The sequence below is a fragment of the Notolabrus celidotus genome, chromosome 19 (genome assembly GCF_009762535.1).
Source record: "Notolabrus celidotus isolate fNotCel1 chromosome 19, fNotCel1.pri, whole genome shotgun sequence".
In the NCBI taxonomy this organism is placed as follows: domain Eukaryota; kingdom Metazoa; phylum Chordata; class Actinopteri; order Labriformes; family Labridae; genus Notolabrus; species Notolabrus celidotus.
In genome coordinates this window covers 18,810,841-18,832,924 of record NC_048290.1, presented here as the reverse complement: position 1 = coordinate 18,832,924, position 22,084 = coordinate 18,810,841, and the positions used below count along the sequence as shown (strand labels likewise).

Sequence of the window (22,084 nt, the reverse complement as noted above, 5' to 3'; positions counted from 1 at the left end):
GAAGTCAGTGTGTAGTTAGTATGAAGTTAGTATGAAGTTAGTGTGTAGTTAGTGTGAATTAGTGTGTAGTTAGTGTGCAGTTAGTGTGCAGTAAGTGTGCAGTAAGTGTGTAGTTAGTGTGAAGTTAGTGTGAAGTGTTTGTGCAGTTTGTGTGTGGTAAGTGTGACGTTAGTGTGTAGTTTGTCTTGTTAGTGGGTTGTGTGTAGTTAGTGTGTATTTTGTGTGTAGTTAGTGTGCTGTTAGTGCTGATACTGTGTATTTTCTGTGCATTTATATGTGGTGTTTTTGTGTTGTTTGTGTATTGTGTTGTCATTGTGGAGTGTGTGGAGTGTGTGTGAAGTTAGTGTGCAATTAGTTGGAAGTTAGTGTGTAGTTTTTGTGCAGTTTGTGTGTAGTTAGTGTGCTGTTAGTGTGTAGTTTGTGTTGTTAGTGTGTTGTGTGTAGTTTGTGTAGTTGGTGTATATTTGGCATGTAGTTAGTGTGTATTTTGTGTGTAGTTAGTGTGCAGTTAGTGTGCAGTAAGTGAGCAGTAAGTGAGCAGTAAGTGTGTAGTTAGTGTAGTTAGTGTAGTTTGTTCAGAACTGTTGAAACTTTGTCCTTTGACCTGAGGTGACCTCTGAGGCTGCAGGTAACTTGCAGGTAAAGAAGCTTTAACTGAAGCCTGACGGAGACAGATCTGTCCTGGGATGTTACCTGAGCAGGTGAATCTCTCCGCTGTGTTGTGCTTTATATGAACACACCTGCACCAGGTTCAGGGCCGAGCAGAGGAACGTCTGCGCTCAGCACTCTGAACCTGAACCTGTCAGTTGGTCTTTGTGTGCTGCAGAATATTGATTTAGGGATCAGAAAGCTTCAGACACCTTGAGTTAGATTTCAGAAGACAAACAGGAAGTCCTACTGTGAGGGGGTGAAGACTGTTGATCAGTTTACTCAAACACAGAGATCCTCAGAGGATCTGTCCTGACTCACTCATCTCTACTCAAATGTCTTTAATCACTCTCTCCCCTCTCTGTCTGACGGGTCAGACCCGGGGAGGAGCCCGCAGACTCTCAGTGATGATAAAGAGACAATGAGAAGTTTGACCTGTTGTAAAAGAAGAGTGAGAAAAATGATTTAAGGCGGAATCAAATTTATTATCATCACGTCTCTGAGGACGCCTGAACTCAACAAACACTCAACGTCCCCTTGTCCAGCAGCAACCTTTAAAAAGCTTCAAACACCCAAACACATAAATTAAGTTTTTCATAAACATGGAGGGAAATCAATATACTGTCAGTGATAATGCAGCCTGAGGCGAGATGACATCATCAGATGAAGCTTTAACATAAGAACATTTAAACTCTGAATGAGAGGAACATGTTGATGTGCTGTAAACACAGGTCAGTGTGTTTATACATAGACTGTGTCTAAAAAAGCCTTAAACCTGTGTTCTCTCTAACCTCCAGCAGGGGGCGACTCCTCTGATTGTATATCAGTCTGTAGTAAATGTTCCTCCTCCTCCTAAGCTGATTTGTTCCCTCAGTAAACACTAATGCATTCATGGTTTCAGTCTCTAGAGAGCAGGAAGAGGGGGAGGAGTCAGGTAGGGGGAGGAGTCAGATAGGGGGAGGAGTCAGACAGAAGACGCCTGGGAGTTACAGGTGGTGAAAGATGTCTAGTTTAGTGTTTGGTTGGAGTTCTGGTCTCTGGTCTCTGTGAGGAGTTTTAAAGCTGCTAAAGAGCTTCTTATACACAGTCTATGTTCAGAACAGCACCGAGGCTGCATCTTTACAACATCCTGAATCAACTGTGCTGCCCTCAGGACGTACTCCAACAGAGCAGGAGTACCAAAAAGAACACATGAATAGAACCTGCAGGAGTACCATAAAGAACACATGAATAGAATCTGCAGGAGTACCAAAAAGAACACTTGATTAGAACCTGCAGGAGAAAGTCTTAAACAGAAAAAAGGAGTAAACTCATGAAGGACTCCTCTCCTGCTGTCCGAACGTTCTGTTTGAATAAACAGGAAGTCCGTGACGTATAAAAACACTGATGTCTGTCAGAGTCCAGGAACAGGATGTGTTGTCAGAGTCAGACTTGATGGAGGAAGAGGAGCTCCGTCTTCCTCTTATTGGACTTCATTGTTTCTCTCCCACAGTAACAACAGCTGACCGCCTGCGTGAGGCTCCAACTCCTGCAAGACCAAAAACAGAGACCAGCAAGATCAGACACAGAGCAGCAGTGTGTCAGTCACAGACTGGAGGACTGATCCTCTGATACCCCTTTTCGACCGAGGCAGTTTCAGGGCCGGTTCGGAGCCGGCGCTCAATTGAGAACCGTTTTTTTCGTGTTTCAACTGCGAGTGAACCGGCTCCCGGCCGGGAAAACCGGTTCCAGAGTGGCTCCAACTCTCTGCTGGTCTAGAACCGCCAACCGCTTACGTCAGTTACGAGGGGCGGTGTTGCTGTGATCAAAAACACAAACCAAACGTGTTTCCGCCATTGTCCTGCAGCGAGAAAATAAAAGAGACTAATGGATTCCAAGGCAAATCAGTGGTCAGCCGAGGAGACAAGCTGCAGTTTGCCATCGTTGTTGTGAGGGAAATTTCGTGCTAGCACTGCCTGGGAAAAAGCGGTCACGTAAATCTGACGTCATGACGTGCCTCTTCCACGGGCTCGAGCGGGTGGAGAAATAAACGGGTGACGTGTTGGTTTGCGAGTTCAACCAGCTCCGAACCAGCGCAAGCACCAGCCCGAAAATACAACCCAGTTTGTGTTGGTCGAAAAGCAGTATGGCAGAAACAACAAGCAGAGCAGATCAGAGCAGACTGAGCTAACAAGTTCTGACTCTATGGTCATTGTTGTTGTTTATCTGGTTGTTTACTAACAGACTCACCTGTCCGTCCCTGCTGATCTGGACCTTCTTGTGGTCGTTCCAGGGGTTGATGATGTGCTGGCTGCAGTGGAAGGGCAGACTCTCTCTGTGGATCCACTCCATGCTGAACACTCCTCCTAAACCCACCAGGCCCCAGTCCTGACAGCTGTCCCTGCTGACGGCGGAGGTCATGCGTGCGTATCCCTGAAACAGAGACGGTATCACCTCAGCATGTTTTGCTGACTCACTGGTCCAGGCGGTGAGTATCGCAGGTGTCACAGGGAGTTTTACCTGGAAGTGTCCTGAGCCCTGCACAGAGAAGATGAGGATGATGATGCTGTTGTCCATGAAGGCTCGGTTCAGCTTGGTCTCGTTGTTGGGCGTGGTGGACCACATGCCTCTCTGCTGGGAGATCTCGATGTTCCTCGTGTTGCTGCTCTTCATGATGAAGTATCTGATGGAGGAGAAGACCAGCTGAGGAGATGGCGTGTGAGACACCTGCAGGAGAGCAACAGTGTGCTTCAGTGATCTTTACCTGAGGACAAGATGAAGAGCTTTGACAGGTCTGACCACGTCAATAGGAAGAATCAACAAACGTAATCAGGAAACTCTGCTGCACTAATCCACAGAAACATCCTCAAAACGAAGAGCTTCAACATCACACACTCTATAGACTCATCTATAGATCAAACATAGACGACTTGTTCAACACCTTTCCAGAGGAGGCAGGGCTTTCAGAGGAGAAGGAGTTACTGGGGGAGGCGGGTTCACACACCTGGTTCTCCTCTCTGCTGTGAGACTTCATCTGAGGACGTCCAGAGCCTGCTGTCCTCAAGGACCTGAAGAGGACAACACTAGGTTATAAGTCTCTTTTGAATCAGGATCAGGGACTCACTGAGAGGATCGGGATCACAGTCTCACTGAGTGGAATGGGAACACAGACTCCCTGAGTGGATCAGGATCACAAACTCACTGAGTAGATCGGGATCACAGACTCACTGAGAGCATCAGGATCACAGACTCACTGAGAGCATCAGGATCACAGACTCACTGAGTGGATCAGGACCACAGACTCACTGAGTGGATCAGGACCACAGACTCACTGAGTGGATCAGGACCACAGTTTTCGTGAGTCCTCTCTCACCTGTCACTGCTGTTTTGGGGGGCTGGTTGGGGGCTGTTCCTGCAGTTCTTCGCGGACGCCTGGGGTCCATCCTCTGATGACATGGGCCGTGGTCTCTGACCAATCCCAGTGGGCTGCTGAAGCCCCACCCCCTGCTCCTCTGCTGACAGAACCTGAGGGTCAAAGGTCAGAGACGTTTACCCGACGCACAGAGATCCAAACACTGAGTCACACTCTTTGATCCACAACGTAACGGCAGACAGACAGACAGACAGACAGACAGATGGAGGAACAGTCTGAAACTTCATCAGGTTCTGATCTAAACTTCTTGGAGGAGGAAAGTGACGTACTGACACAAGTGCTCTGATGATGGCCTCGTCCTGTTGGGTCCAGGGTTTTGAAGGACACCTGATCCTCCTAATGAACAGATTCTGCCACTTCTGCCTGAGATCAAACACCAGACCTGCAGCCTGACAGAGACACACAGGGAGAGAGATATTCATCCAGAACATTGACCTATTTAAGCCCTACAGCCTCAGTACTTTAAAGAACACATGAATAGAACCTGTAGGAGTACCATAAAGAACACATGAATAGAACCTGCAGGAGAAAGTCTTAAACAGAAACAGGAGTAAACTCATGAAGGACTACTCTCCTGCTGTCTGAACTCGGTGTGAGACTGGACCCAACACACACAGGAAGAAGAGAGACAGGGTTCCCACTCTTTTCCAGAGATCATTTTCCAGGACATTTCCAGGACATTTTCATTGATGATCAAGCTGGTATGACCGTCTAAATGTAGTTCCTAATTTAGTTCCTAAATAGTCTAATATGTTCCTCTCAGTGTAAGTCTACATTGAAAGACATGTAGTCTATGGCTATCAATGAAATCATCTCTTACATACTTAAAAATGATGGCAAATTGATAATAGAATAATGCAACCACAGATGTACAGCACTTCCCTTTATTAGTGCAACCAAGTAACAATGATGGGCAACTCTCATCTTTCTCTTTTCTCAAAAAATATAAAATGAGCTAAGAAAAAAACAAAAGAACCAGTGAAGGAATCAGGAAGCTGCCTTACTGAAATAATTAAATAATAATAATGATCAGAGGATCAGTGCAATAATGACATAAATAGATCTGAATGACAAAAATAGCCACAAATGTTTCTCAACTCAACTCAGACTCAAAATATACCTGCTTCATCATGATATTCATCCTGCTAAGTGGTCGATATAAAACAAAGCAAATGTCACGTTTTTTATTTGAGTTACCATAAACTCTGAAAAAATCGCACCGGTGTAAAGACGCACTCTGTATTTGAAGATCTTTCAGAGATTTAAAATATGTAAACTGTCTTCCTGCATGGCGATGTCTATTGTGATCAGCGATGTCTACAACGTGGAGTTTCTGTGCAGCTGTGTCGCTCTTTTTGTTCCGTTTGTTTTCACTATCGGGAGTTTGCACTCCTGCTAGCTAGAGCAGGGGTTCTCAGACTTTTTGGAGCCAGGGACCCCTTACAGGTGAGAAAATTGTCCATGGCCCCCTCATAATTGTAACACAGATTAAGCACATTAGTAATGTGTCATGATCAAAAGCTGCGGCTCTGAGAGCCGATGCTTTATATTGAATCAGAAGAGCCGGCTCGCATTGAGAGAGAGCCGGCTCCCAGTTTTTTCCTTTCACTGCTTAGCTCTCACAGTGCTCAGCCCCAGCTCTGCTCAAAGCAGAACTTTGTTCTGATTGGCCAGCATGGCGGCCATACGGCCAATCACATGTGAGGATATAGGATACAGGTGATGGAGGGGAGGCTGTGTATCCTGGCTTCATCTGTTCCTTCAGGAGAGATTCTTCTTGAAGACCGGGCAAATACTCACTGAGAGAAGAAATCGGATCAGCCCATCAAAGCTGACGCATCGGATTTTTCTCAATGCCAACCTGAGGACATTAATAATGTTTGCTCCAGTTTGGTTCTGGTTCTGTTTACCTGAGTTGGTTCTGGTTCTGTTTGCTTGAGTTTGGTTCTGGTTCTGTTCTGGTAAGGTTCTGGTTCAGTTCTGTTCTGGTTCGATTCTGGTTCAAGTCTGGTTCGGTTCTGGTTCGGCTCTGGTTCGTTTCTGGTATGGTTCTGGTTCAGTTCGGTTCTGGTTTGGTTCTGGTTTGGTTCTGGTTCCTTTCTGGTATGGTTCTGGTTCGGTTCTGTTCCGGTTCGGTTCTGGTTCAGTTCTGTTTCGGTTCTGGTTTGGTTCTGGTTTGGTTCTGGTTCAAGTATGGTTCGGTTCTGGTTCGGGTCTGGTTCGGTTCTGGTTTGTTCTGGTTCGGTTCCGGTTCGGTTCTGGTTCAGTTCTGGTACGGTTCTGGTTCGGGTCTGGTTCGGGTCTGGTTCGGTTCTGGTTTGGTTCTGGTTCTAGTATGGTTCGGTTCTGGTAGGGTTCTGGTTCGGGTCTGGTTCGGTTCTGGTTCAAGTCTGGTTCGGTTCTGGTTCGGTTCTGGTTCGGTTCTGGTTCGGTTCTGGTTCAGTTCTGGTACGGTTCTGGTTCGGGTCTGGTTCGGTTCTGGTTTGGTTCTGGTTTGATTCTGGTTTGGTTCTGGTTTGGTTGTGGTTCGGTTCTGGTTGAGTTTGATTCTGGTTCTGTTTGCATGAGTTTGGTTCTGTATGCTTAAGTTTAGTTCTGGTTCTAACCCTAACCCTAATCCTAACCCTAATCCTAACCCTAACCCTAATCACAACCCTAACCCTAACCGTAATCCTAACCCTAACCCTAATCCTAACCCTTACCCTAATCAGAACCCTAATCAGAACCCTAACCCTAATCCTAACCCTAATCACAACCCTAACCCTAATCACAACCCTAACCCTAACCCTAACCCTAACCCTAATCCTAACCCTTACCCTAATCATAACCCTAATCACAACCCTAACCCTAATCCTAACCCTAACCCTAATCCTAACCCTAACCCTAATCACAACCCTAACCCTAACCCTAATCCTAACCCTAACCCTAATCCTAACCCTAATCCTAACCCTAACCCTAATCACAACCCTAACCCTAACCCTAATCCTAACCCTAACCCTAATCCTAACCCTTACCCTAACCCTAACCCTAATCAGAACCCTAACCCTAATCCTAACCCTAACCCTAATCCTAACCCTTACCCTAACCCTAATCAGAACCCTAACCCTAATCCTAACCCTAATCCTAATCCTAATCCTAACCCTAATCCTAACCCTAACCCTAATCACAACCCTAACCCTAACCCTAATCCTAATCCTAACCCTAATCCTAACCCTTACCCTAATCATAACCCTAATCAGAACCCTAACCCTAACCCTAATCACAACCCTAACCCTAATCACAACCCTAACCCTAATCCTAACCCTTACCCTAATCAGAACCCTAATCAGAACCCTAACCCTAATCCTAACCCTAACCCTAATCACAACCCTAATCCTAAACATAACCCTAATCCTAACCCTAATCATAACCCTAATCCTAATCCTAACCCTTATCATAACCCTAACCCTAATCACAATCCTAACCCTAACCCTAACCCTAATCCTAACCCTAATCCTAACCCTAACCCTAATCCTAACCCTTATCATAACCCTAACCCTAATCACAATCCTAACCCTAACCCTAATCCTAACCCTAACCCAAATCCTAACGCTAACCCTAATCATAACCCTAACCCTAATCATAACCCTAACCCTAATCTTAACCTTAACCCTTATCATAACCTTAACCCTATCCCTAACCCTAATCTTAACCTTAACCCTTATCATAACCTTAACCCTATCCCTAACCCTAATCACAACCCTAACCCTAAACATAACCTTAACCCTAAACACAATCCTAACCCTAACCACAACCCTAATCCTAATCAGAACCCTAACCCTAATCCTAATCCTAACCTTAACCCTAATCACAACCCTAACCCTAAACACAATCCTAACCCTAACCACAACCCTAACCCTAACCCTAACCCTAATCCTAATCCTAACCCTAACCCTAACCCTAATCCTAACCCTAACCCTAACCCTAATCCTAACCCTAACCCTTATCATAACCCTAACCCTAATCCTAACCCTAACCCTAACCCTAACCCTAATCAGAACCCTAACCCTAACCCTAATCCTAACCCTAATGGGCAATTATAAGGCTTCTCATAAAAACACTGTACGTAAAAGGGGTTTCAACACACAAACCATTAGTTTTTGCAAAGTTAAGGTAAAACATTCGGCTACAAAAGATCCTAAATTAAGAGCCGTTCGGGAGTCGAAAGAGCTGGCTCTTCTTTGGGGGCCGAGTCAAAAGAGCCCAACTTCCCATCACTAAAGCACATGCTTACTACCATTTGCACTCTTAGTTGCCCTTGGAACTATTTGTATTGTAAAACGTATCAATGTAAATACTTCAGACCTGTACCATAGTGATAAACAGTTAACACTTCAATTTGAATCAAGTAAATACCACTTGTATACTTTAAAACAGAGGGTCATTTCATTCCTTGTGGACTCAACATGACAACATTTATACTTTTCAAGTAATTGATCTTCAACGCTTTCAGAAAATTAACAGTAGCAAGACTCACATATCCCTTTGAGCCACCAAATGGTATCATTACAATGGTGTAAATGCTGTTTTTAATGACACAGCACAATTTTATAATTTACTAGAAATTTATTGAAATTATTTCACGGACCCCCACGCTATGGTTCACGGACCCCCAGGGGTCCCAGGACCCCACTTTGAGAACAACTGAGCTAGAGTACGGTAATTGAGCCAAATGTACCATAAAACATAAACAATATACCCCCGTTTTCTGTGAATGCATGATTATGAAGTGAAGGAGAAAAGATGTGAAAAAAGTTGCGCAGTGTCCCTGTCTTTTCCAGCACAGCTTGCACTCAACTTTCAATGAATGGGGATGTGTTTTGTTAATCGGGTCAGGTCGAGCGCAGCCATGTTGGAATAATTTTCCAGGACAATATGTGACATTTTACTTTTTCTCCCATTTTCCAGGTGTTTTCAAGTACTGGAAAACTGGTCAACTGTTTTCCAGGTTTTCCAGGACGCATGGGAACCCTGGAGAGAGCAACACAGAGGTCAACTCACCTCACCGTCCAACTGGAACACCATCCAGTCATCAATCTTCATCTCAGCCAGCTCCTCTGCCTCACTGTCACTGACATCATCCAGAGGATTGTCTGCAAACACACACACGCAGATACATATAATACTGTTATAAAACACACGGGTGACATATGTGACCTGTGGTTGTGTGTTACCTTTGTCTGGGTGTTACCTGTGTCCGTGTGTTACCTGTGTCTGTGTGTTACCTGTGTGTTACCTGTGTGTTACCTGTGTCCGTGTGTTACCTGTGTCAGTGTGTTACCTGTGTCTGTGTGTTACCTGTGTGTTACCTGTGTCCGTGTGTTACCTGTGTCAGGGTGTTACCTGTGTCTGTGTGTTACCTGTGTCAGTGTGTTACCTGTGTCTGTGTGTTACCTGTGTCAGTGTGTTACCTGTGTGTTACCTGTGTGTTACCTGTGTCCGTGTGTTACCTGTGTCTGTGTGTTACCTGTGTCAGTGTGTTACCTGTGTCTGTGTGTTACCTGTGTCAGTGTGTTACCTGTGTGTTACCTGTGTGTTACCTGTGTCCGTGTGTTACCTGTGTCTGTGTGTTACCTGTGTCAGTGTGTTACCTGTGTCTGTGTGTTACCTGTGTCAGTGTGTTACCTGTGTCAGTGTGTTACCTTTGTGTTACCTGTGTCTGTGCGTCCAGCAGGTTCCTGCAGGGCGGAGTCTGGAAGTCTAGAACAGCCTCCAAAGACAGCCACCGTGACAGGCGTGACCACGGAGCAACACCGAACACTTGCCACCCTGTGACCTCGACTCATCTCGTTGTAGATCAGCCAGTCTGTGGGGAGGGTCCCCGGTGACCGCACAGCGTCAGGCTGCATACACACACACACACACACACACACACACACACACACACACACACACACACACACACACACACACACACACACACACACACACACACACACACACACACACACACACACACACACAACAAACACAGTTGTTGTGTGTTTAAACAGTCATCTCAACGCAGCTGTTGGAGGAACTGTTGGAGGAACTATTGTATGTTGTTTTTATTCTGAGCATGCTCAGTGGACAGACGGTGAGTTCAGGTTGCTGCAGTGTTTATTTTTGTTGTACCTCTTTGTTGTGGGCGGGGCTCAGGATAGATGTGGGGTGGAAGATGACCTTCTTCTCTCTGTTACTGGACAGCAGTGAGGTCTCCTGGTTCATGTGGACCAGGTTTGGATACATGCCAGCCACCAGGGCCGCCTTCACAACAGCCCAGTTCTCAGAGTTTAGGTTCACATCACGTATATCACTGCCCCCCCGAGCACGCACGAAACCTGGAGGACAGGGTCATCAGATTTCATTTTACAGTCAAACATTCAGACTAGAAACAGAATTCATTATTGATCTGTGTCAGGAGACGCCAGATAACTTCTGAGAGAATACCAACTGTTTCTGCAAAACAAGGGATTATGGACTGAAACATACCAACCAATTATAGGACGACACAACTTAGAACAAGGCTGAGTAAAATAAAACGATAAAAAAGGAATTACTAAACTATATTAAAGCTGTGGCTGCACAGAAGAAGCAGTTAAATAAATGATAACAAGGCTACATTAATAAAGCACAGTGATAAAAGACATGTCCACAGGCGTGTTTAAAGAAGATGCTAAAGTAGCAGAGATCCTCAGGTGAAGAACAGTTGGGACGTTGAGGAGGTTCCTACCAGAGGATCTGAGGCTGCACACGGTGGGGGAGAAGACAGCAGGTACGTACTCTGGGGCCATGAGCCAGTGAAACTGTTAAAAGCTTCAAATCAATCCTAAGATATATCTACAGACTGATGTTTCTGTTCTGCTGGTTTGTTTCTCAAAAAAGACTCAAAATCCGAGAGTGAAGAACAAACAGAGAGCAGGACTGAGACGTGTATGTGAAGCAACTGACCGATGGCTCGCAGCTGACCCAGCAGCTGTGTCCTCATGCCCAGGATCATGTCCATGGTGGCCTGAGACAGAAAGTTCTTCTCACAGAAAGATCTCTCCCAGCCTTCGCTGCGGGCCTTCTGCCACGCCTGAAAACACCAGAAGGACATAAATCAGTGACGAGTGTTTGTGTTGTATTGACACAGTGATTCATGAAGATCTGCAAATAAACTGACAACACAAACACAAACCAGAGGATAAGATCAGGGACTGAATGAACTGAGGGGACCCTTTAACCTGCTGTAAACAGGTGAGTTTTATATAAATTCAGCCATACATCTGTCATGAAGAGAGAGACCTAAACTGTTTTTGTACCAGGCTGTCAACATGTTTATGTCTGCTATAACATTTTAACATGGGGCTCTATGGGGACTGACTCACTGCAGGAGACACATTCTAGTGGACACTAAAGGAACTGCAGGTTGTTCCTGAAGTTTGCGACTTACCTGGAAGGCTCTGAGCAGGGCCATGTGGTCGCTGAAGGTGTTGGAGGTGAAGCGTTTGCGGCAGTGCAGGGCGGCTCGTTTCTGAGCGCTCTGAGCAGGGAGGATGAAGGGGTCTCTGTAGGCCAGCGTGCAGGCTATTGTCAGGACCGGGTCCAGACACTTCAGAACCACAGCACACAGGACCATCTTCCCCAAGTGAGGCTCCACAGGTAGGTCAGCCAGGTGGTAACCTAGGTCAGTCAGGTCCTCGACCTGGTCCATGGCATCGATTGTCTGAGGAGAGGGAGGTCAGTTTGAGCTCATTGATGGAGTACAGTCAGTGAGTGTCTGTGTGTGTGTGTGTGAGTGTGTGTGTTATTTTAACCTTGAGCATGTGCACAGCGTTCCTGATGGCGTGGGCTGGAGGAGGCTGAGGAGCTTTAGATAGAAACTCAGCGACAGGACAGGAGGAAGGAGCCAGCAGTTTGGTCTGCAGACACAGATCCTGAAACACAACAAGACGTCTGATGCTGAGTCTCTGAAGCACGAAGTCATCAAGTTCTGTTTGATCATTCACCAAAAACATTCAGGGGTCAGTTCAAGTTCGCAAGGCTTCACAGACAAGCTTTCTTTGTTTAAGAGAAGAGCTGAAGACGGAGTGAGGATGACCTGCAGGAGAGTGTCGTGGGTTTCAACATCACATCAGAGGATGTGTGTGTGTGTGTGTGTGTGTGTGTGTGCGTGCGTGTGTGTGTACCTGCAGAGGCATCCTGAGGAGCTGTGGGATCTGGAACTCCAACATGTTGCTGAAGCGGAGTCGACTGAAGAGGTGGAAACAGATGCCGGGTCTGCAGCGCCCCGCTCTGAGGATCATAGGTGGGTTTAAATGCAGGTGTGACTCAGATGCCTGAAACATACCTGTATAACACAGGCGTCTACTATATATATGCCTGTGTAACACAGGTGTACGAGTATCATGTGACAGAGTAGACTTGTGTTACCTGCCCTTCCTCTGCAGAGCGCTGGCTTTAGAGATCCACACAGTCTTTAGCATGGACACGTGACTGAGCGTGTCAAAGGACTTCTACAACAATAAAACACACAGGTGTCACCTTATTGTCATCTCAGGTGTAAACACTGCGTGTTCCTCCTGTTTGTTAAACTCCTGTGAACGTACCTCTTTCACTTTCCCTGAGTCGATGACGAACACCACGTCGTTGATGGTGATGCTCGTCTCTGCGATGTTTGTGGATAGAATCTGAAAGAAGGAAAGAAGAGGGTCACAGTCAGGTGAGTCACAGTCAGGGGAGTCACAGTCAGGTGAGTAACAGTCAGGGTAGTCACAGTCAGGTGAGTCACAGTCAGGGGAGTCACAGTCAGGTGAGTCACAGTAAGGGGAGTCACAGTCAGGGGAGTCACAGTCAGGTGAGTCACAGTCAGGTGAGTCACAGTAAGGGGAGTCACAGTCAGGTGAGTCACAGTCAGGTGAGTCACAGTAAGGGGAGTCACAGTCAGGGGAGTCACAGTCAGGGGAGTCACAGTCAGGTGAGTCACAGTCAGGGGAGTCACAGTCAGGTTAGTCAGGTAAAAGACTCAGACAATAAAAAAACTCTCTGAGACCTCAAAAAGGACGTTCAGGAACATACAGATCCAAAAACTAACACCTGGATCCATGACCCCCTGATATCTCACACACACACTCACAATCTTCCTGACTCCAGGCGGAGACGTCTTCATGGCTTTCTTCTGATCAGACGTCTGCATGTCAGAGTGGAGAGTGAACACCTGGTACCTGAGAGACACACACTTTGTTCATTCTCTGAGCTCAGACGCTGTATGGATGTCTATTAACAGGTTCATCTACCTGTCCAGGTGAACGCTCACCTGTCAGAGTGGACTATGAATCTCTTGTCGTCGTACAGGATGCGATCTCTGAGAGACACGATCTCATCGTATCCAGGGAGGAAAATCAGAACCGCACCTGAAGAGCAGCAAACACACGAGCAGTTCATGAGTGAGCTGGGTGTTTGTCTCCTCTGAACTCATCAGTTTACCATCATAGAGGAGAAAACAGGAAGTGATCACGGTCTGAAGCTGGAGTCAGACCTCTCAAAGACTCAAACACATAAACACTTTGTTTTTATAACTATTCAACTAATGATTCATAGATCTACTCTGACAGTCCTGAAACATCATCTGTACTGCTCTGAGGTTCATCCTCTATGAGGTTCATCCTCTATGAGGTTCATCCTCTATGAGGTTCATCCTCTATGAGGTTCATCCTCTATGAGGTTCATCCTCTATGAGGTTCATCCTCTGAGTGTCAGACTGTGAGGTTCATCCTCTGAGTGTCAGACTGTGAGGTTCATCCTCTGAGTGTCAGACTGTGTGTTTCAGACTCTCACCGTCTGTGGAGGTGGAGCAGATGTTCTGCAGCAGGTCCATGATCAGGTCCAAGTCCACGCGCTCGTCATCAAAGCTGTGGTGATAAAGTCTGAGCAACTCCTGCTCCTCTGCACTCAGCTCTGCATCTCCACCCTGAACCAGAGAGGAGGACTCTACCCCCACACCACCTGCAGGACTGCACACACACACACACACACACAGAGAGGGAGCGTGTCTGCTGAGCTTCACTTTCAGGGATCATTAAAGTTGGAGCTGAACACTTTGATGATCAATAAAGAGATAATCTATTAAGATCCAGAGTTATCATCAAACCAGTGAGAGCAATTTAAACAGAGACAGCTGTTTGTGGTGCAATCCACACTCACGTGGAGGATCTGAGGAGGTCCAAGGCGTCCGTCTGCTGGAAGTGTTCAGCAAAGTCCAACGCCGACCTGAGAACAGATCAAACACGTGTTCACTACAACCGTTCACGCCAGACTAAACCAGGAGGAGGGAGAGTGAGGAGAGTTGAGAGTGAGGTGGAGTGTGGAGAGTGAGGTGAGTAAGGTAAGTGAGGAGAGTGAGGTGAGTAAGGTAAGTGAGGAGAGTGAGGTAAGTATGGAGGAGTTAGGCGAGTGAGGAGAGTGAGGGGAGTGAGGAGGAGTGAGAAGAGTGAGATGAGTAAGGTAAGTGAGAAGAGTGAGGGGAGTGAGGTGAATATGGAGGAGTTAGGTGACTGAGGTGAGTGAGGAGGATTTTCGGAACTGAAGAGTGAGGAGGAGTCTGGAGAGTGAGGTGAGTATGGAGGATTGAGAAGGAGTGAGGAGAGTGAGGAGAGTGAGGAAGAGTGAGGAGAGTGAGGAGAGTGAGGAGAGTGAGGAAGAATGAGGAGTCTGGAGAATGAGGAGGATTGAGGAGAGTGTCTGGATAGTGAGGAGGAGTGAGAAGAGTGAGGTGAGTGAAGATAGTGAGGAAGAGTCTGGATAGTGAGGAGGAGTGAGGAGAGTGAGGAGGAGTGAGGAGAGTGAGGAGGAGTCTGGATAGTGAGGAGGAGTGAGGAGGTTGAGGAGGAGTCTGGAGAGTGAGGGGAGTGTGGAGAGTGAGGAGGAGTGAGAGATGTTAACATGAGGTAGGATAATAAACATGTCTGTGGAGTAACAGATCTAACATCATGTCCTACCATCCATTAGGAGCCTTCATGCTGACGTCTGCTCCCATACTCAGCAGCTGCTCCACCTGAGAGATGAAGCCCCGCGCCGCTGCCACCATCAGAGGGGTGGAGCCAGTCTCACTGTGTCTGTAGTCCACTAAATAAAACACATTATTCATAAGAAAGATTAGAACTCAAGGTCTAACCTAGAGCCCAGGTTAACACTGAGACAGGAACCCTGTCACACATCAGCCTCAAAGAACCTGAACTTGCTGCGGTCAGGGAGGAGCCGCTCTCTGATGATGGTGTCATGAGACTCAGTGTTAACACAGACCGACAGGATCTGAACCTCAGGCATGAGACTTGCATTAGGACGGGTGCAGACAGGTGAGTGAGGGAGACGTACCGTTGATGCCCTCGTAGAGGATGAGGTTCAACAGCTGAGTGAAAGCCTCCTCCTCTTCATGGAGGAAGATTTTGGAGATACAGCTGTCCATCTCCCTCTGAATCCACACCTCCACTTGCTCTGACCAGTCCTGACACACACACACACACACACACACACACATCTTGAAATCACTTCACTGATTGGAGTATGGATTATATAGATATATAGATGTCTGTGTGTGTGTGTGTGGTTGCGTGCGTTTGTGTGCGTGTGTGTTTGTTACCGTCTGCTGTAAGGAGTCTCCTGACCTGTCCTGTGGGACATCTGCAGCAGATTGAGGGCTGGTCCGTCTCTCTCCAGGTGGTCTGCTCTCTGCAGCCTCACAGCTCTCAGTCAGGTGTCTCTGCTCCTCTGAGGACAAACGATGAGGTGAGCACAGGTGAGATCTAAGGTTCATGCAGCAGACAGGTTGATATAGAGAGCTTACTCCTCTGAGCGTCCTCAGTCTGTTTTTTAGTCTCTGTTTTGTTGTAGCCCGTCAGCCTCAGAGCATCCTCCAGGAACAACTCCTTCACTTCAAACTGACGACCTTTCACTGGAAACACACACACACAGGATCATTACACACACAAACGGGAACATCTCACACACACAATCACATACAGGCAGGCAGAGAGACTCACGCCTGATGATGGGACAGTTTCCGAAGTAGCGCAGGAACAGGTCTACATCCAGAGCAGCACTGGACAGGATGAGTTTGAGCGTGGGGATCTTCTGCAGGACGTCTCTCATCTTGATTAGCAGGAAGTCCGTCAGCCCGTCTCTCTCGTGGACCTCGTCCTGAAACATACAACGGGACTTTAAACGTGTCTCTGATGAGGACAGAGGATTTTAACCTCTTGTGTCTCTGCTGCTCACCACGATGACGTGTGTGACTGTGGTCAGGCTGGCGTCTCCCGCCATCAGCGTCCGGAGGAAGACTCCACTGGTGCAGAAGGTCAGACACGTCTTTGGAGAGACTCTGGGGGGGGGACACAGACAACCATCAGGACTGCTTACCTGAGCTCGACTCTCAGGAGCGTCCTCAGACAGGACGTATGATCAGGACTCCTGGTGCAGGTCTAATAGACTCTGGGACCTCTCGTCAGAGTTAGTGCTGCAGCTTATTTTTATTTATCTGTTGGTTTTATTTTGAAAGGTCAAAGAATAGATAAACCACACTTTGACGGTTTAATGAATCTCTCAGTCTTTATATAAGATCACCATATATGGACATGTTCCTCCTCACTGGAGCCATACTGTCTCTGACACATCATTTCCCTGAATGCTTCCTGACTTCATGTCTGATGATCTTTGTCCAGCATTCAGGGAAATTCTGACTGAGCAGCAGTTCCATGACAGGAAACATGTGTTTGTTTAAGCTGATGAATCTGACAAACACACAGTCTTATATCTGTGCCTGTACCGGTCTGTAAAGACTGGACGCATCACACTCTGTCCCTGGATGCATCACACTCTGTCCCTGAATAGCCTGAGCACATCACACTCTATGCCTGAACGCATCACAATCTGTCACTGATCCATCTCACTCTGTCCCTGAATGCATCATATTTTCTCCCTGAACACATCACACTCTGTCCCTTAATACATCACACACTGTCCCTGAATGCCCTGAACACATCACACTCTATGCCTGAACACATCACACTCTGTCACTGATCCATCTCACTTTGTCCCTGATTGCATCACACTCTGTCCCTGAACCCATCACACTTTCTCCCTGAACACATCACATTCTGTCCCGGAATGCATCACACTCTGTCCCTGAATGCATCACACTCGGTCCCCGAACGCATCACACTCTGTCCTTAAATGCATCACACTCTGTCCCTGAACGCATCACACTCTGTCCCTGAACACATCACAATCTGTCCTTAAATGCATCACACTCTGTCCCCGAATGCATGACACTCTTTCCCTGAATGCATCATACTCTGTCCCTGAACGCATCACACCCTGTCCCTGAATGTATCACACTCTGTCCCCGAACGCATCACACTCTGTCCCTGAATGCATCACACTCTGTCCCTGAATGCATCATACTCTGTCCCTGAACGCATCACACTCGTTCCCTGAACACATCATACTCTGTCCCCGAATGCATCACACTCTTATCCCTGAACCATCACACTCTGACCCTGAACGCAACACACTTTTTTTTTCGCTAAATGCATCACACTCTTTCGATGAAAGGAACCACACCCTGTCCCGGAATGCCCTGAATACATCACTCTCTATGCTGACTGAACGCATCACACTCTATCCCTGAACCATGGATCCAGCACAGCAGCAGATACGGGTGAGTTTTGAAGCTGCTGCATAAACTGTACCTGTAGCACTGAACACATCACACTCTGTCCCTAGACGCATCACACTTTTCCCTGAATGCACCACACTTTTCCCTGAATGCACCACACTCTGTCCCTGAATGCCCTGAACATATCACTCTCTATGCCTGATCGCATCACACTCTGTCACTGATCCCTCTCACTCTGTCCCTGAACACATCACACTGTCCCTGAACCTGGATCCAGCACAGCAGCAGATTCAGGTGAGTTTTGAAGCTGCTGCATGATCTTTACCTGCAGCACAGACACTCTTACCTGCCCTGCAGTTCATCACGAGTGTTACAGGTGTATACCTGCTCTCCAGTCTGATGTGGTACTACAGGTGTGTGACAGGTGTGTGACACGTGTGTGACACCTCTCCAGTCTGATGTGGTGCTACAGGTGTGTGACAGGTGTGTGACTGGTGTGTGACAGGTCTCCAGTATGATGTGATTTTACAGGTGTGTGACAGGTGTGTGACAGGTTTGTTATAGGTGTGTTACAGGTATGATACAGGTATGTTACAGGTGTGTACCTGCTCTCCAGTCTGATGTGGTATCCTACGGTCTGGCCCACACTCTCTCCTCTCTCTGCAGCGACTCTCTCGGCCACAGCAATGGCGGCGAGTCGTCGAGGCTGTGTGCAGAAAATCCTGCAGGGCTGTCCCGCCCTGCTGCACTCGTCCATTACAAACTGAGGGATCTGCAGGAGTACAGGTACGCTCATGACAAAGGTGTGACACATAGATCTGATCTCAAACAGCAGCAATGATTTCATGTGAAGGATTTAATCTGCAGGTGAACTTGAGATGAGCAGAGAGAGGTCTGCTGCTGCTCAGGATCACCGCCCCTCTCACTGAGAACTCAGGGATCCACATGAATCCATCTCTCTCGTCTTAGAGCACTCTGACTCTGACTCACCTGTGTGGTCTTCCCTGAGCCGGTCTCTCCCAGCACCAGAAGCACTCTGTTGTCTCTGATGAGCTGCAGGACCTCGTCCTGGCGCTCGTGGACAGGCAGAGAGCGTCTGAAAGCGTCCAGCTCTGTCGGAGTCCTCCTACGGGGGACCATGGGAATCCCGTTATTCAGACGCCCGCTCGCCCTGTTCCTGTCACAGCCGCCGTCTGAGGAGAGAGAGCATCACCTGAGGCCGTCACACACAGGTATGACCACAGGAGCATGGGACTGTGAGTCTGACACTGACCAGAGTCTGCAGACGGAGACGTGCCGCTCTTGTTCCCAGGCTGCAGCTCAAGACGTTCCTTACTGCTGAGAGGGAACCTCTGCAGCAGGCTGCGGACGAAGTACAGCGAGTTCTGGGAGAGAGAGAGCGGCATGGTGGGACGCGGTTTGTCCGAACCGTCCTTCTTCCTCAGGGTCAGGACACGCTTTGTTCCTTTCCTGAAACAAACGTCTCCACCGTTAACTGATCCTCGAAGGAGGAGGAGGAAGAGGAAGAGGAGGAGGAGGAGGAGGAGGTGGAAGAGGAGGAAGAGGAAGAGGAGGAGGAGGAAGAGGAGGAGGAGGAAGAGGAAGAGGAGGAGGAGGAGGAGGAAGAGGAGCCTGGGAGGAGGAGGAGGATTAGGAAGAGGGAGAGGAAGAGAAGGAGGAGGAGGAAGAGGAGGAGGAGGAAGGAAGAGGAGGAAGAGGAAGAGGAGGAGGAGGAGGAGGAGGAGGAGGAGGAAGAGGAGCCTGGGAGGAGGAGGAGGATTAGGAGGAGGAGAAACAAGAGGAGAAACAGGAGGAGAAACAGGAGGAGGAGGAGAAACAGGAGGAGGAGGAGGAGGAGGAGGAGGAGGAGGAGGAGGAGGAGGAGGAGGAGGAACTCACCCTCTGCTCTTGGAGATGTAACCCAGAGACTGAGCGGTTCGATGGATGAAGGCTCGCTCGGTGCTCGTCAGTGAGGAGGGAAACTCCATCTCTGAAACAGGAAACAGGATCAGGATCAGGATCAAGATCAAGATCAGGATCAGGATCAGGACCGGGCCTCAGATCAGTAACATGATGATTTAGAAACAGCGTGTACCTTTATCTTCACCATAACGAAACCTCTCCAGAGCCAGGTGCACCGCAATCTTCACCTCCTCATCGATGTGGATCGCCTTCAGACCGTTAGACCGTCTGTTTGGAGGTTTCTGACCGCGGGACGGTTTCTGTGAGCCGGAGCTCGACATGACTAAAACACACACACACACACACACACACACACACACACACACACACACACACACACACACACACACACACACACAGAACAGATGTGAACAGATGAACAGATGTTTGAGAACAGATGTTTGAGACCAGATGTTTGAGAACAGATGTTTTAGAACAGATGTTTGAGAACAGATGTTTGAGAACAGATGTTTGAGAACAGATGTTTGAGAACAGGTGTTTGAGAACAGATGTTTGAGAACAGATGTTTGAGAACAGGTGTTTGAGAACAGATGTTTGAGAACAGATGTTTGAGAACAGATGTTTAAGACCAGATGTTTGAGAACAGATGTTTTTAGAACAGATGTTTGAGAACAGATGTTTTAGAACAGATGTTTGAGAACAGATGTTTAAGACCAGATGTTTGAAAACAGATGTTTGAGAACAGATGTTTAAGACCAGATGTTTGAGAACAGATGTTTTTAGAACAGATGTTTGAGAACAGATGTTTGAGAACAGATGTTTAAGAACAGATGTTTGAGAACAGATGTTTGAGAACAGATGTTTTAGAACAGATGTTTGAGAACAGATGTTTGAGAACAGATGTCTAAGAACTCCCCCATTCATTTGAATGGGGGAGCAGTCAAACTTTAAAAAATAAATACACGTCGTACGAATGTTCCTCACATCCGTATGCTGTGGTGATATGTAGTTATTATTTGACTGTTTTGTGTTCAAGGCCTCTTTTTTCTGAAAAGTTTATTTTTCGTTAGTTATTTGAGTTTAAAAACGGGGTTTTACTTCCGGGTCTCCTTTGATTCACAGCCGCCATAGAACGAAACTTCAAAGTGCACACAGCGTCTTGTGACGTTACGCTGTAGGGCGGAGCTTATTGCAAAGGCTTCACAGGCTCTGGCTGCACAATGGCTGCGCCCAGGAGAGGGATTTTTTGGCTTCAGAACCGTACAACGGGAAGAGGCGGAGCAATGCTGTCCATTTTATTTACAGTCTACGCTTCAAACAGCACACATGCATCAGCTCTCGTAAGCCCCGCCCCCCCACAGAACACAGCCAATCAGAGTCTACTCTGAGGTGGCCAATCAAGGTCCGAGGAGGGCTGTGGGCACCCGGGCGGGAACACCTGGACCCGGCCCTGAGGAGATCCAGCTCCAAACACAGAGCAGGTGGGCTCTTATATTAATTTATGTGTTTTATTCTAGTGTCAAGAGGACTTTAAGTTAACTTTTAATAGTTTCTCTGAGTCTGACAGAAACTTAAACTTTAGCTTTCAGGGAAAGAGAGATCAAACTGAGGTTAGCATGTTTGAAAGAGCTCCAGACTTCTGTCAGCACACTGATCCTGTTAGCAAATTCAGTTAGTTTAGCTCTTAATTCATTATCTTTGGATAAATGTGATTAAAATAAGTCCGTTTCATTTCACCGGTAACGAAACACCGAGCCGACTAAGCTAACTCAGCTAAGTCTGCTAATGTCAACGAAGTAGTTATTTAGAAGAGTTCACTGAAGTATTCGCGTGATTAAACTTCACTTGTCTTTATTTAAACCGAACATTAAACTTAAATTCGGGCATACTCTGCCTGGTTTGGTGTAGAGTCTCAGCGGAGCTTTAGGAGACCTGGACCCGGGCAGGTTTGAGGGATGGACTGCTTAACACGGCTGCGCGCATGCGTGCAAGGACTTTGGCTATGGGTCTATCAACATCCGGTCTGATTCCTTCAACGTAAGAGTCTGTTTTATTCAAATTTGTGAAGTTTTCATTCAGGGAAATGGAAACTTTAACTTATAGACTCTTAAAATAAAAATGTATAAATTAAAGAGTTTCTATTCAACATTTTAGTGTTTAATGTTGAAGATAAGAACTGAAAATGGATAAAAGTGGACACACAGTAAATAACTGGATAGATGTGATAATACAGATTTACAGAATGGAAAAGGTCTCTTCTCTTTAAATTTAAGGCTAGAAGGGTTCAGATCACACTGAGCAAAACGGGTGAAATATGTCAAACCTCTGAGACCGGACTTTTTCGATTAGGTGCATTGTAGGAACATTCATGTGTTTTATTTTATTATTATTATTATTATTTTATTTTATACAGTCTATGGTTTTATTTT

At 46.9% G+C, this 22,084-nt stretch overlaps 1 protein-coding gene across 6 annotated transcripts; it reads right to left on the bottom strand.

The window, feature by feature from the left end:
• Positions 1–1,112: 1,112 nt before the first annotated feature.
• LOC117831033 (3'-5' RNA helicase YTHDC2) lies at positions 1,113–21,661 on the bottom strand. Of its 6 annotated transcripts, none has more exons than XM_034709486.1 (31): positions 21,545–21,661; positions 19,828–19,977; positions 19,632–19,722; positions 19,006–19,202; positions 18,723–18,925; positions 18,338–18,504; positions 16,334–16,436; positions 16,099–16,255; positions 15,903–16,010; positions 15,699–15,826; positions 15,434–15,563; positions 15,058–15,184; positions 14,264–14,329; positions 13,898–14,073; positions 13,377–13,473; positions 13,197–13,284; positions 12,670–12,750; positions 12,494–12,576; positions 12,250–12,355; positions 11,878–11,997; positions 11,514–11,786; positions 11,030–11,156; positions 10,214–10,419; positions 9,753–9,942; positions 9,101–9,192; positions 4,330–4,449; positions 4,001–4,152; positions 3,569–3,695; positions 3,148–3,391; positions 2,878–3,060; positions 1,113–2,176 (listed from the first exon to the last, which is right to left on the bottom strand). In XM_034709486.1, the coding sequence occupies exons 2-31, from the start codon at positions 19,973–19,975 to the stop codon at positions 2,121–2,123; spliced, it is 4,146 nt and encodes a 1,381-aa protein (XP_034565377.1). In that variant the 5' UTR covers positions 19,976–19,977; positions 21,545–21,661; the 3' UTR covers positions 1,113–2,120. The 6 variants fall into 6 exon arrangements, with proteins under 6 accessions (XP_034565377.1, XP_034565378.1, XP_034565379.1 ...); XM_034709487.1 differs by having other exon boundaries at positions 1,116–2,176; positions 3,148–3,354; XM_034709488.1 differs by having other exon boundaries at positions 1,116–2,176; positions 3,632–3,695.
• Between the last annotated feature and the right edge of the window lie 423 nt (positions 21,662–22,084).

Bases quoted from the DNA above. Each gene is read 5' to 3' on its own strand.
- LOC117831033 (XM_034709486.1), bottom strand. From the start codon at position 19,975: ATGTCGAGCTCCGGCTCACAGAAACCGTCCCGCGGTCAGAAACCTCCA. The intron at 14,330-15,057 runs GTAGGACATGAT...ATCTGTTCTCAG, and splicing joins ATGAAGGCTCCTAATGGATG to GTCGGCGTTGGACTTTGCTG. The intron at 12,751-13,196 runs GTGAGTGTGTGT...TCCTTCTTTCAG, and splicing joins CGCCTGGAGTCAGGAAGATT to ATTCTATCCACAAACATCGC.